Genomic DNA, 13,439 nt, shown 5'->3' with positions numbered 1-13,439 from the left:
TTTTTCAAGAGATCTTCATGTTGAATTGGAGAAGGAGATTTTAGGAAGTATGTTTTCTGGGCAGAGCTAGGCAACACTGATACTGGGCATCAATCCACAGAAGTGAAATCAGTCACTCGGTGAGAGGAAGGAAACCAGACCTTTAAGTCGACACCGTAACAGCACCATCTGTGGAAGCGCTCATTATCCTTCTAGCTCCAGTGCCTTCTCTTTAGACGCTCCATCATTACCTTGGCAGTGCTTTCCATACCGAGGGTACCAAACGGCTTGAGGAAGGACATCAGTACCTTTAATGCCCATGGCTATAGCTTTAAGCACTTCTGTAATCTATTTTACTGCATCACAAATGACTTCCCTGCATTTATTTGTCTTTTCTACCCTGGCAGGTTTGGCCGCTCAAGTCACTGAGGATGCCTACTGTCCCTGTTAAGATTCCAGCTGTAAAATTGCCTGGCCAAACAACATCTATCGCTTGTCAATAATTAGGCTGCCAAATCACAGGTGAGGTGATGACAGCCTTCCCCGCAGATGGAAAGGGAGCAGTTATAAACTGACAATATTTCCCACCAGCCTAATGAAGGCTCTGAGCATCTGGTGGCTCTAATGGAAAGTGATGAGGCGTCAATGCCAGCCGGAGCCACCGTCGGAGAAGATGGTGTGCAGGTCAGAAAACAGGCACACCGACTGGGACCGGACAAGGTACCAATGTGCTTGCAGTTTAATTAAAAAAACATTTCAACAAGAATAAGACGGTGCTGTTCTGAAGATGCTGTTTCAGCATCCATTCTCGCCAAAACACATTTCTGAGCCACTGTCAGTGGTCTGCAAGGAATTCATTCCTCTTGCCAAGTCTTTCAATGAGGACGGTGTATCAGAAGAGAGATTTTTCAAGAGTCAGACCCTTACTTTAGACGCAACCACATGATCATCGGTGCATCGTGGGGACTGGAGCTAGAAGTTTGTGTCAATGGGAGGTCCATGTTAGCTAACAGCACCAGAAATACCAAAGGGGAAATACAGCTCTTAACTGTTACTTTTAGTTTCAAAGTCAGCCCCAAGGACTTACATAACAACAATGTATTTCTTAAGGACCCCGACAAAAATCAGACATGCCAGAACCCCAGGACCTTCTGAACATGATTATAAGAGTGAAATTTTGGGGTGTGCCGAAGGCATGTCACTTACATACCCAAGTGACAAACTCACCACTGACGTGCCTTGCGATATTTGCTGATGGAAAGAAATTTTGCCAAGTTCCAAAATAGCTAGTTCAAGCCAATTCCCATCCTGTACCCTTCTCAGCATTGTTGGTCTACATATGGCAACAGAAGAGGCAGCCCATATTGCCTCTCCCTTAAACTTGCCTACAACCTGCTGAGTTCCCATATGCAGATGACTGAATCCTAGAAGGCCAGGGAGGGACTGGCTCCGAGTCTAACGTAACTTTCCTGCCTTTACAAGAGAACAGTTCAGTTTAGCTATCCCAGCTGAAATGGTAACAACTCTTTCTGAAATGTTCACAGTAACACCTGGGGCGAAGGGATCTAACAGCACAGATGACACAGCCAAAGCCTCTGTTCTCGCACCCGGGTCAAAGGAAGACAATGCTTTTTCCATAATGAAGGTAGAATGAAAAAACAACAAGCAGAGGGATTCCTACCACCACAGAGGGACCAGGGTAATTTGTGAATATAACCAAGATAGGAATGGCAGTCGACCCAGGAATTACATTAAATAAAGTATAAGCCTGAAGTTGCAGTCACTATTAAAGATCTACCCTTTAATTTACCCAGCGGCTGTTATGTACAGAGCCCTGTACTAGGCACTCGTATTTCTAACCACAGTTTTGTGAGATAAGATATGATCAGCCCCATTTTACAGAGGGGGAAATTGGCTCAGAGGGGTTAAATGGCTTGACTGAAGTCACACAGCCAATACAAGACAGAGCTAGAACTCTGACCCACCGTATGAAAGCCCACCCTCCTTTCAGCTCACTCTGTTCTGCTGAGGAACCAACAGGAGTCAGCACCAGAGCACCGCCCTCCCCCCAGGGTCCTCCTTGGGTCTCCCAGGACCCTGCTCTGTGGTGCTTTCATACCTCCAGTCAGTTCCATCGTTAGCTTTTCATTTTCAATCATTTTCTTCTTTTCTTCTAGCTCGGCAATCAGGTTCTCTTTCAGCTCAACCTTCTTGTCTTCAAATTCCTTCACTGCCGCCTTCTTTTCTTTGATGTAATTTCTTTCCACTTGTTCAGTCTGAGCAAAAGAGAAACACAGGCTGGGGCTACATGACCCTGGCAGCCAGGGCTCCAACACAAAGCCTGGCTCCGTGCACAAGCACAGAGGAAATACGTTTACTAGAAAGAAGAGAAACAGCTGCAGTCAACACACCAACTTTCAGAAACAGGGTGTCTGGGAGCAAGTTTTCCAACGTATGTGTGAAACTGAACCACACTTCTGGTTTTATGTGCATACCTCACTCGTGACTCAGATCTATTTCCTCTCTTCCACATCTTGTATTTTATGGATTGTATGGGAAAACAGAATGTAAGTTTCTCAGAAACAGTAAATAAACCCTCTTGAAGACACAATTTCAAAGAAAATAGTACATTCCAGATGAAATATCTATATTTAAAATAGTTACAGGATACCAAGTCAAGACGGCCTGAGTTACTCTATTTTTTTTTTGATGCTTACAGTAAGATAAAGGCCAACAAGAGGACAGGATCACTTCTTAGGTGCCTGAACCCCGAGGTACCCAAACCCTGAAATTATACTGAGTAAAATAAATGCATACGCATCCACTTTCCAAATCTCACTGTTGCATTAAGTGAAGAACAAGGGGGCTCCTGGTGGGCTACGGCTGTGGACCCTGTGACCCCCTGGGCTGTGGCCGTGTGTGTTGCACTGACTTCAGTCCTAACACCGTCTCTCATAACGCGGCTTTGATAAACTATGACCCCGCCGCACCCCACACACACACCAGCCTCCCGGGAGCAAGCACATTACCCAAGATTCCAGCCCTCATCTCTGCCTGTAGCGCCGCACCTCACATGCAACCAGCACTCAGACGTCTGCTAAGTGAAAGATCTTAATCCATCTTTCCGACCCAACCAGGGTTTCAGCTGTAAAACGGAGCCAATTCAGAGACCAGGCTGCTTTGAGGACCAATATAACAAACTATTAGGCCATTATAATTCAGACATACTCCCAAATAGCTTTAACGTGAGATAAGCGTCGACAAGAAAGCGGTCAAGTGTGAGTATCCCCTAGCCCCTCTGTGATAAGCAGAAGCTGCCCAACCAACAAACGAATAGATGGAATTTCTGAACTGAGACCAAATGTCCTTTAGTCAAACAGAACACTGATGGAGGCTTCCGGGGGGCTTCCCAGCTGTCTACGTGGTAATGGAAGGAAAGGCCATTGGATCGGTTGGGAGAGCAAGATTCCAGTCTCAGAATGAGCCTGCAAGCCCAGAAGACCCGTGGTACTTACTTCCAGCTGGAGGAAGAGTTCTGAAAGAGATAAAACATGCAATTAGATTCACCAGGCTATGCCACCTTTCTAGACAGTGACGTTAGGATTCATTTAGAAGCAGTAATTGCTTTCTGAAAACACGGCTGCAAGGAGAAACTGTTTCCGTCAGTAAGCTGCTGATATGTGTGAAGGGGTAGGATGCGAGAAGCATGCGTGTCTAGTTAAAATCTGACCCTGAACAGAATGCGCTCTGGCAGCTCTGCCCAAGGGTGAAAGCGAGCAGGAACCAAACTGCCCTGGCGAAATCAGTAAGAGCTAGAAGCTAGCCCTTCTTCCACTCAGAACACACCCTCAGCAGTCCTGCAGGGCAGGGAGAAGGAGCAATGCAGTTACTCCAGAAGCAGAGGCAACATGGATATTTTTAAAGCCCCTCGCACAGGGCTCTGCGTGGTGAGGAAGGGCATTCCCCAAGCTTTCAGAGGGCAGAGGTCCCGAGCCCTCCTGCGGCTCTGCTCACACCCAGGCCTCCACCTGCAATGTCCTCTGGTCTCTGACCGCAACTCAGAGTTTCAGACTACTGCAGCCTCCTCCTTGAGGCCTTTTCTGAGGCCCCTTCGCTCACCAAGCCCCTCTCAGACACCTCAGAGTATCCACTGCCCGGTATCAGCAGCTTACTGAGCACCCACTGCGCGCCAGATCAGCGCCTGTTTACTCAGCAGCTCCCCGACCTCTCGACTCTAAGGTCCTGTGCACACTGAGCATGTGAAACCAAACAGGTCCACGGCTTCTTTTCTGGGTGACATCTGAGCTGCTGCAAACGGTCCACAAAGACTGTTGGTGGAGCGGTAACTCCAGGGGGTGCTGTTCCCATCTAACCATGGTCTCCTTTGCAGACCCGAAGGATCCTACGGATCCATCTCCCCATAAAAGAGCACATACGCACAGTCACACATAAAACCTTGAGAGTTTCAAGAACTCGAGATGAAGAATCTAGACATCCATCAACTGTTCAATGAGAAAACTGAGGAAAACGGACCAGCCACTCACTATTTTCTAACCCCCAGAAATCCTCATCACCTTGGCACCGGGAAGCGTGAGGCACATGAGCCCAAGTGCACCCAGCCCAACACACTCACTCCTGACTGCTGCAGACCCGTACCCGTGTGAACGGGCCAGGTATCTGAAGTCTGCACCATTCGGAGACTTCACCTCTGCACCAGGAAGTCAAGCGACACGTAGCACTCTCGGAGCTGGTGGTGGTTGTTTCAAAGCAGCCAGACGCCAGACACAACAAGAGCAGGTGGATCAGCTCCACACGGACTGTGCTTTTTCAAGCTCAAGGTGTGACTGATTCAGGAGCCCCTCTGCATTTTCACCTGGGGGCAGGGGTGGTGGGGATGTTTATGAAAGACACCGAGCACAGGATCGAGAGCAGAATTCAGAAAGACAAATCAACACTCACCCTGCAGTGCTCGCTTAAGAGAAATGGCTCACATCAATTTTCTTTCCCTCCTTACATCTCAAACCAGTTCCACGAGATATTAGCAGCGCTCTCTCCAAATGGGGAAACTGAGGCTCCAAGAGCAGAAGCGTGCTAAAAGCCTTAAGCCCTTAAGGGATGGGAGGAAGCCCTCAACCTGGGACCTCAGCCTCCACAGCACCACCCCCTTTTCCTGCTGAAAAGGGGCTCCAGGAAGAAGGCTGAGGATTTTAAAGATGCCTGAGGAGATGCCTCAGGAACTTAGAGTGGGGCAGGGAGAGGGGTGCTGGGTCACCACAGCAGCTCTATCGCCCACCTTCCCTGCAGCTCCTTTTCTGTGCCTTGACGGACATGGGCATCTACTCACTGAAGGAAACAAAGAAAGGTTCCGTCCATAGAAAGCTGGAAAGTCAATGGATCAGAAAGTGAAAGGACAGCAGCCTAAGGCCTCTCACTGGGGAAGAAGATGAACAGTCCTACATAAGTGCAGCTTTGGAGTCTCTCTTCGCCCAAACTCGCCCCACAATGGGATAGCTGAAACACGTTTTGGAGAATGGCTCTTCTGGCCACATTACGTCCCAATCGATGATCAGCCAAAGGAGGAAAATTTGACGAGGATTTATTTCCAGTTAAGAGAGGGCCTCACCTGCATTTCGTATCCTCTCTTTGTACTGCTGATCTAGTTTTTTCATCCTCTTCTGATATTCCTGTAATGTACCTGATTGAGAGTTACAAAATAGTTACTATGAAGATCAAACTGCTCTACATTTCGGTTTTCTAGCACCGACACTGAATGTTTTAAATAACATTAGAGTAAAACACACACCATGGAAAGGTACCCGTGAGTAGAGGTAACTTGGTTCCCAAGCAAGATGCAGAGCAGAAACCCCAACCAGTGGCCTTAAGACTCTCTAGCAAGTGAGGAGTAGAAGAAAGCTGCACCCATCCACCAGTGACTCTCATCACTCGCTGCCAGTTTCGGTCTGCGGGCCTCCCTTTCCTGGAAAAAGCTCACTCTCCCTCAGTAAGGTCTAGATCAACGCCATCCAGTAGAACTTGCTGTGCAACAGTGGAAATGGTCTATTTTGCCCTGTCCAGTATGACAGCCCCGAGTCACATGTGGCTATGAGCACGTGAAATGGGGCTAGTGCAAGCCAGGAAGTGAACTGTTAATTTTATTTAATTAAATTTAAAGAGCCGCGTGTGGCTAGTGACATTAATGGACAGCTCAGTACAGCATCTGACCAAATGGCTCTTCCCTGAGCAACTAATGAGGGTCCCAATTAGCGTGGGAAGTGTTTTCGGATGACAATGCTTCAGTGGGCTATATATACGGATTTTTATTATTAATTAATTTATTTTTGGCTGCGTTGGGTCTTCGTTGCTGTGCGCGGGCTTTCTCTAGTTGCGGCGAGCAGGGACTACTCTTTGTTGCGGTGCACAGGTTTCGCATTGCGGTGGCTTCTCTTGTTGTGGAGCATGGGCTCAGTAGTTGTGGCTCGTAGGATCTAGAGTGCAGGCTCAGTAGTTGTGGCGCACCGGCTTAGCTGCTCCGCAGCATGTGGGATCTTTCCGGACCAGGGCTCGAACCCGTGTCCCCTGCATTGGCAGGCGGATTCTTAACCACTGCACCACCAAGGAAGTCCCCAGTGGGCTATATTAATGGTATCTTTTTCAAAATCCCCCACTCAACCCTGCCAGGCACACTTTACAGACCTGCTAGAGTGGGACGTATTTCTTTCTCTGGCAATACTTCCATTACCATCGGAAGAAAAACTAAAACAAAGGTATGTGACTGCAAGTCACAGGAACATGTTTCACTATGAAGGAGAAATCAATGTAAGATGGGCTGCTCCAAGCAATGGAAGTACCTCATGGAGAAGCAGTTTCAGTGCCGGGGACCCCACAGAATCAAGCTGAAGAGTTACTGACAGCAGCCACCGACGCTGGGCTGTCACCGGGTGCCCAGCGGTGCTGGTCGCCCCTCACACACAATCTCACCTGCCTCTACTTTCTTCATTTCACAGATTAGAAGACAAATTAAGCAAGAGACAGTGAAATGCCCAACGTCAAATTTCTAGAAAGCAGTGCAGGTGGGATTCAAGCCCGCGACAGGAATGGAGAGCCTGTGCTCTTCACCCACTGCTGAAATGCCTCTGACAGCAAACAGCCTTGGACAAGACACGACCCACTTGTAGTTTACAAAGTAAAAAGAGAAAACACGGTGAGAACGACCCACAGCTCGTTAGCATTCCGTTTAGAAAGAACAGTACAATTATATTTATCCTTAGTAACAGCATCTCTCCTAAAAACAGCCAGCTTTAGGCATGGCGGTTTCCAGTTCTTGCTCTGCAGAAGGCCTTAACTGAGATTTCAAAAAAGTCTGAAAACTACCACTTTACTGACTGCTAAAATCAGCCAGACCAAATTTTAAATCACTCCCACTTCACTGAGAAGTGAAATACACAGATTTCAAAGGTGTGTGATATTAGGAAGTATGTTTAGAAAAGAAGGATTAAATCACACACCAACCTTCTTGCAGTTGTTGCAACTGTCTCTTGAGAGAAGCCAATTTATCCTGATACATCCTGTAAAAAAAAAAAAAAAAAAAAAAGGAAAGCCACACTCAGAGACAAAAATATCCAATACCCAATTCAATAATAATCTACATGCAGAAATTACCTGGGCTTTTATGGAAATGTCATTAATGTCCCTTAGGGAGAGAGAAAACTAAAGTCTGCTGGTGGTTTAAAATGTGCCCACAGCTAAAGGGATCAGAAAGGGACAAGGATTCTGTGGTTTGAATGGTATCCCAGCTTTGCAGATTCTCTGGTGTTCTCTCACCTTTAGAGAATCAGTCTAAAATCTACAAATACGAAGACATGCAAGTTTAAATAAATAAATGACAAACACAGTTAGGCAAGAACACACACAGAAAGACTGGAAGTGTGAAGCCAATTTTCTTGGGGATTCAGAAGCGTGACATACACACAAAACGTAAAAAGCGTTAAATGCAGGTCTCATATCAACTCTACAATCAGATCATAAGTTCCAAAGGAATAAGACTATGCCTCCAGCACATTTTTCTATATAGACAGCACTGCTGTGTAAGCACTACGTTAATAAACCGTCACGTCATTTTTAAAAACACTTCTCTTTTATGATCAGAGAGATGACAGCAATTCAGTAACAAAAGTTAAAATGCAGGATTTATTTGCAGCCCCAGTGGGATAAGAACACACAGTACACACAAAGCAAAAGAACCTGGCATGTTTTCACCCCCCTCACGCTGAATGGATTATAGGCAATTATATACCCTGGTAAGTCTGTTTGAATGGTGGATTTCACACGTCAGTCACGTTTCAGCAATATTTTTGCTTCTACCAGAACCCCCCCCCCCCCGGGGCTTCCCTGGTGGCGCAGTGGTTGAGAGTCCGCCTGCCGATGCAGGGGACACGGGTTCGTGCCCTGGTCTGAGGAGATCCCACATGCCGCGGAGCGGCTGGGCCCGTGAGCCATGGCCGCTGAGCCTGCGCGTCCGGAGCCTGTGCTCCACAACGGGAGAGGCCACAACAGTGAGAGGCCCGCGTACCGCAAAAAAAAAAAACCCCAAAAACCCCAATTTCACAGTGACAGAAACAGGACTTGCAACCAGTCCAACAGGTAACAGGCACAGCAGCCTCTCGATCACTCCAGTAAGGGCTGCAAACACAACCTGTCTGTCTACAGGCTGAGGAAGAGTAGGCAGAATCTCAGAATTACACGGAAGGCCTTTTTTGTTTTTTGTTTTGGCTGCGCTGCCCAGCATGTGGGATCTTATTTCCCTGACAAGGGATGGAACCCGCGGTCCCCCGCATTGGAAGAGTGGAGTCTTAACCACTGGACCACCAGGGAAGTCTCAAGGCCTGATTCTTTTAGGGAGAATGCTGATGCTTTCAATGCTCATCTTGAATCACAAAAAGCATTCAATTTTAATCAAAATTATTTTCTACACCATCAAATATTAAGGGGTAGGTTCACTTAAACACACCAAGTATAGGAGAGGGACAGGATGAGTAAGCTGCACACAGGAAGTCAATATTTGGAACCCAATATTTAATTTTTTTTTTAATGTGAAGACCACTGGCCAGAGGGGGGAAATGGTGTTTAATTTTCCGTATATAATTTTCCACCGCAGTGAGTGTGCCAGACTACGTCTTTGAATTCTTAGTCGGTCTTTGAAAGAGAGTATTAACAGAGTCAAGAAGTAAACAACAAAATTCAGATTTGGAAAAAGAATAGGTATGTAAAAATACATCTCAAATGGGTCCAGGTAAGTCAGTAAGAAACCTGGAGAGAGTACAAGTAAAATAAAAAGCCAGCACAGTTTCAGGGCTGAAGCTGTGAGAAAAATCACATCAGTTATTAAAGCAATCCTTTATTTGGCACTGGTCAGATCTAGCTGAGCTTCCCCTTTGGATTCCAAAGCGTGAAAAGGATGACAGAATCCAGATGATGGTCACAAAACATTCGTGTATACAGAAAACATTCTATAAGGAAAGGAATGTGGATCATCCAGTTTGATGGTAAAGAATTTAAAAAACAGAATCAAGATCCTCAAAATACATTCCACACATACTTATCAGATCTGTTATACTGTCTTGCCCATAAGTTTCCGATTAGAGGGAGTGGTTTTAGTTTCTCTGAGGTGTGGCTCTGCTGGAGGCCTGGGTGCGGATGTGGGTAAGGGGAAAGGGCACTGGAGGAGTCTGGAGCCCTGCTCTCCAATCCTGGTCTCCCTGAGCTCTCCAGGCATCGCCGTCCAGCTAGTAGTCAGTGCTCAGGTGGGGTCACGCCCATCTAAGAACCAAGGAGCTGTGAAACACCATTTCCCCCCTCTGGGCAGTGGTCTTCACATTAAAAAAAAAAAAAAAAGGCAAGGGTTCTCTCCTGTTACACGGCCTTATTTCCCAGGAACATTTCCCTCCAGATTCTTTCTAGCCTTCCCTCAAAAGATTCTTATCACAGGAAGAGTGATTAAATGTGACAAATTTAAAGGGGGGAAATTGCACACATATGCATGGTCTTTGGAAGCACTACGTGAAAACCATTACATACGAAATCACTATTAAAGATGCCCTTGTATTCCAAAGAAGAAATGTAAAAACCATACTCACTGTTCCTTCATTTCTACATAGTCTTCTTCATCATGCTTTGCCAGGTCGGTTTCGCTAGCATCCTCAGTGTCTGTGTAAAAAATTAGGGAAGATTTGTTAAAATCGTAATTCGTAGAGTTGGTATCACCTGACACAGTGACACTTCACAAACTTCTATAAAATGAATTTATACTCAATGCAGGCCTGTGTGAAGCCATCAATGAAAAACATTACATCTAATTACTTCAGAAAAGAAAACGCCATTTCCAACTTGTACACAGCCAGATTTATCCAAAGAGCCTGCCTTTATCTGAAGTGCAGCCAGAGAACAGAGTGCATCAGACACAGGTGGTCACAGTCAAGGTTGCGACTTCAGAAGAAACAACGCTGGCAGTTCAGTTAAAGGATATGTGGGTGTTAAGACTGGAAAACTACAGGCAGCAAGCCCTGCTCACTACTCCTAAACAACCTAATATGTACATTCTCTTCTGGTAAATGCCAGTTTGAACCCCTAAAAGATTTTACATCATATATACAAATGAGAATCCAAAACAATTAAAGGAACTCTAATAACCGAAATATTTTCAAAGGGAGAGGGAACAAGACAAGAAGATCAAACAGAAACTGTTTCAGAACACTTTAAACATTGGTTTTAATTTTTTTAACATCTTTATTGGAGTATAAATGCTTTAAAATGTTGTTACTTTCTGCTGTATAACAAAGTGAATCAGCTATATATATACATATATCCCCATATCCCCTCCCTCTTGTGTCTCCCTCCCACCCTCCCTATCCCACCCCTCTAGGTGGTCACAAAGCACCGAGCTGATCTCCCTGTGCTATGCGGCTGCTTCCCACTAGCTATCTATTTTACATTTGGTAGTGTATATATGTCCATGCCACTCTCTCACTTCGTCCCAGCTTACCCTTCCCCCTCCCCGTGTCCTCAAGTCCATTCTCTACATAAACATTGTTTTTAGAATAAGCAAACGGCTGGAGTGTCTACCTAACTTCAACAGCCCTACTTGAGGGGTGGGGAACAAAAATCAATTTTTGCTTCACTACTCCCCCTTGTGGGCATTAAAAAACAGTACAAGTGATTCACATTCAAATTCTCTGGTTAAGCCTTGTCTTCAAATGTAGTTTAACCAGATTGTAATTCATTTCTTCAATTTCGTATCTTCACATACATATGACTTTTTTTTTTTTTTTTTTTTTTGCGGTACGCGGGCCTCTCACTGTTGTGGCCTCTCCCGTTGTGGAGCACAGGCTCTGGACGCGCAGGCTCAGCGGCCATGGCTCACGGGCCCAGCCGCTCCGCGGCACGTGGGATCCTCCCGGACCGGGGCAGGAACCCGTGTCCCCTGCATAGGCAGGCGGACTCCCAAACACTGCGCCACCAGGGAAGCCCACAGCTGACTTTTTAAAGGTTGTTGCAGACTCAATCCTCCACCTACCTTTCCCCCTCCTTCAGTGAAGAAGCCTACCCAGAGCAGTCACGTGCCAGCCAGCCACAGTACTTGGCACTTGGAGAACTGAGATGAATATAACATACTCCTGATTCCAAACAACTGGCCTAGCTTTTATTCCACGGCCCTATTTTGTTCACCCATATGTTCGTCTCTTTTTATCTCCTCTTTTCTTCTCTCTTGCCCTTTCGTGTTTCCTCATCTTTCTCCTCCTGCAGCCAGCTCCTTTCTCCATTCCAGTGTTTCTCAAACTTACCAACCTTATAAAACCCAGTTTGAAAAGCCAGGCTCTCAGAGGCAGTAATCATAATGTAAAGAGTGTGGAACTGAAAACACAACACCTGAGGACCATTAAGCAAATCCCTATCTCCCGCCCCCCAACCCCGTGCCTGTTTCCCCAATGGTGAAAACTGAGTATTAGACCAAGGACCAAGCCACGTGCTTTACGCCTGTATCTCATTTTATTCTCGCACCTACGCTAGTAAGTAGGTACTACTGACAGCCTCACTGCAGTTGGCGAAACTGGGGCTCGGAAAGCTAAGTATTATAAATTGTCTAATATTAAGCTGTGTTCAGTGAGCCAAATTTACACCTAATTCGATTTGCCTGGTTCCAGCCCTCGTACTTTTAACCAACCTGTCCCGCACTGCCCAAAGTGGGGCTGACTTAAGCATTTCCCCGGGGTAGGGGGAGAGAGGCACCTTGGTAACTAGAAAGCTAAACCGGGCTTTGCTCTGAGCCTCTCAGGAACCAAATAGAGAAGAGTACTCCGTGGACCCAATGAATGGCTTTCTCATTCCAACCAGTGAAGACCTGAGGTTCAGAGACAGCTGGGGGAAGAGGAGCAGAATCTTAAAGGGAACTACAGCTCTGACAACAGCTTCTTAAGGCCCTTCTCCGCACAACTGTAGGGATAAAACGTCCTCAGGGCTTCGCCTTCCACAGCACCTGTCGGGATAACTTCCGGGAGCCGCGCTCCTCCCGGCGGCCCCTCCCGCCGCCCCCAAACCCCAGAGGTCGCCCCGCCCCTCTCCCAGGCAGCCCCACCCCCTCCCACTGCTGTCCCATCCCCGCCCGGGGTTGTCCGGCCCGCGGGAAAACGTACCTTCGTCCGACTCGCGGCCCCGGCAGCTGCGCTCGTCATCCTCGGCGCTCTCCAGCTCTTCGTCCTCCTCGGGGTAGTACTCCGGAGCCGGCGGCGCTCCAGCCGGGGCCGGAGCTGGAGCTAACAGCCCCGCAGCACTCATGTCGCTTCTGCCCGCAGCTGAGCGTGCCACCCGGGATCCGCGGCCGCGCGCCCTGCGGACTCCACGTCCGCGTAGCAGCGCCCGAGGGAGCCGCCAACTCGAAGAGCCGGAGCCGCGGCTACCCCTTCCCTGTCTTCGCCAAGCTCCGCCCCGCGCGCTCGCTCTCGGCAACGGGGACCTCGCGCCGGCGGCGACTTCCGGGTCGGGAACTGCCCGAGGACCGCCTAACTCTGCTATCCTAGAGGGAGTAGAGAGGCCGCCTGACGCCCCCTTCGCCTTAACCCCATCTCCTTCATCGCCGTCTTTAAAATCCTCAACGGGTAGTGGAGAAAGGCGGAGACAGGCTCTCTGGAGTTAGGCAAATCCTTGGGTAGGCCCAACCGCGGCAAGGACCCCGAAGCTCAGAGGCTACTTCCGAAAACAGCCGCTAGGCGTCGCCTGGAGCCAAAACTAAAGAGGGTTTTTTTTTTTTTTTAAGGGACTTGGGAGGCAGAAGATTTGAAGGGCTCTTGGCAGGTGGAGGTGGGCTCTTTAATTTAAACAGGTGAACGACATGAACCATCCCATTTATAGGTCGGGAAACCTAGACATTTAGAGTTCGTGTAATCATCCCGAAGAAAAGGAGCGTGGCT

General features: G+C 47.6%; 1 protein-coding gene across 5 annotated transcripts in view; it reads right to left on the bottom strand.

Annotated features, from left to right (window-relative positions):
* The window catches only part of SUDS3 (SDS3 homolog, SIN3A corepressor complex component), a 292,235-nt gene extending 279,263 nt beyond the window's left edge, over positions 1-12,972 (bottom strand). For 3 of the 5 annotated variants that reach the window (XM_060120939.1, XM_060120938.1, XM_060120940.1), the window contains exons 1-6: positions 12,666-12,970; positions 10,113-10,182; positions 7,489-7,544; positions 5,603-5,674; positions 3,495-3,514; positions 2,099-2,255 (exon numbers count right to left, since the gene is read on the bottom strand). In XM_060120939.1, coding sequence (XP_059976922.1) covers positions 2,099-2,255; positions 3,495-3,514; positions 5,603-5,674; positions 7,489-7,544; positions 10,113-10,182; positions 12,666-12,807 — 517 coding nt within the window. In that variant the 5' untranslated portion in view covers positions 12,808-12,970. Of the gene's footprint in view, positions 1-2,098; positions 2,256-3,494; positions 3,515-5,602; positions 5,675-7,488; positions 7,545-10,112; positions 10,183-12,665 lie in introns of all 5 variants that reach the window. The other 2 variants (XM_060120936.1, XM_060120937.1) reach the window with 2 other exon arrangements.
* Between the last annotated feature and the right edge of the window lie 467 nt (positions 12,973-13,439).

This window comes from Lagenorhynchus albirostris, chromosome 14 (genome assembly GCF_949774975.1).
Source record: "Lagenorhynchus albirostris chromosome 14, mLagAlb1.1, whole genome shotgun sequence".
Lineage (NCBI taxonomy): Eukaryota > Metazoa > Chordata > Mammalia > Artiodactyla > Delphinidae > Lagenorhynchus > Lagenorhynchus albirostris.
The sequence above is the reverse complement of the archived record's forward strand: the minus strand, read 5'-3'. Positions and strand labels throughout refer to the sequence as shown.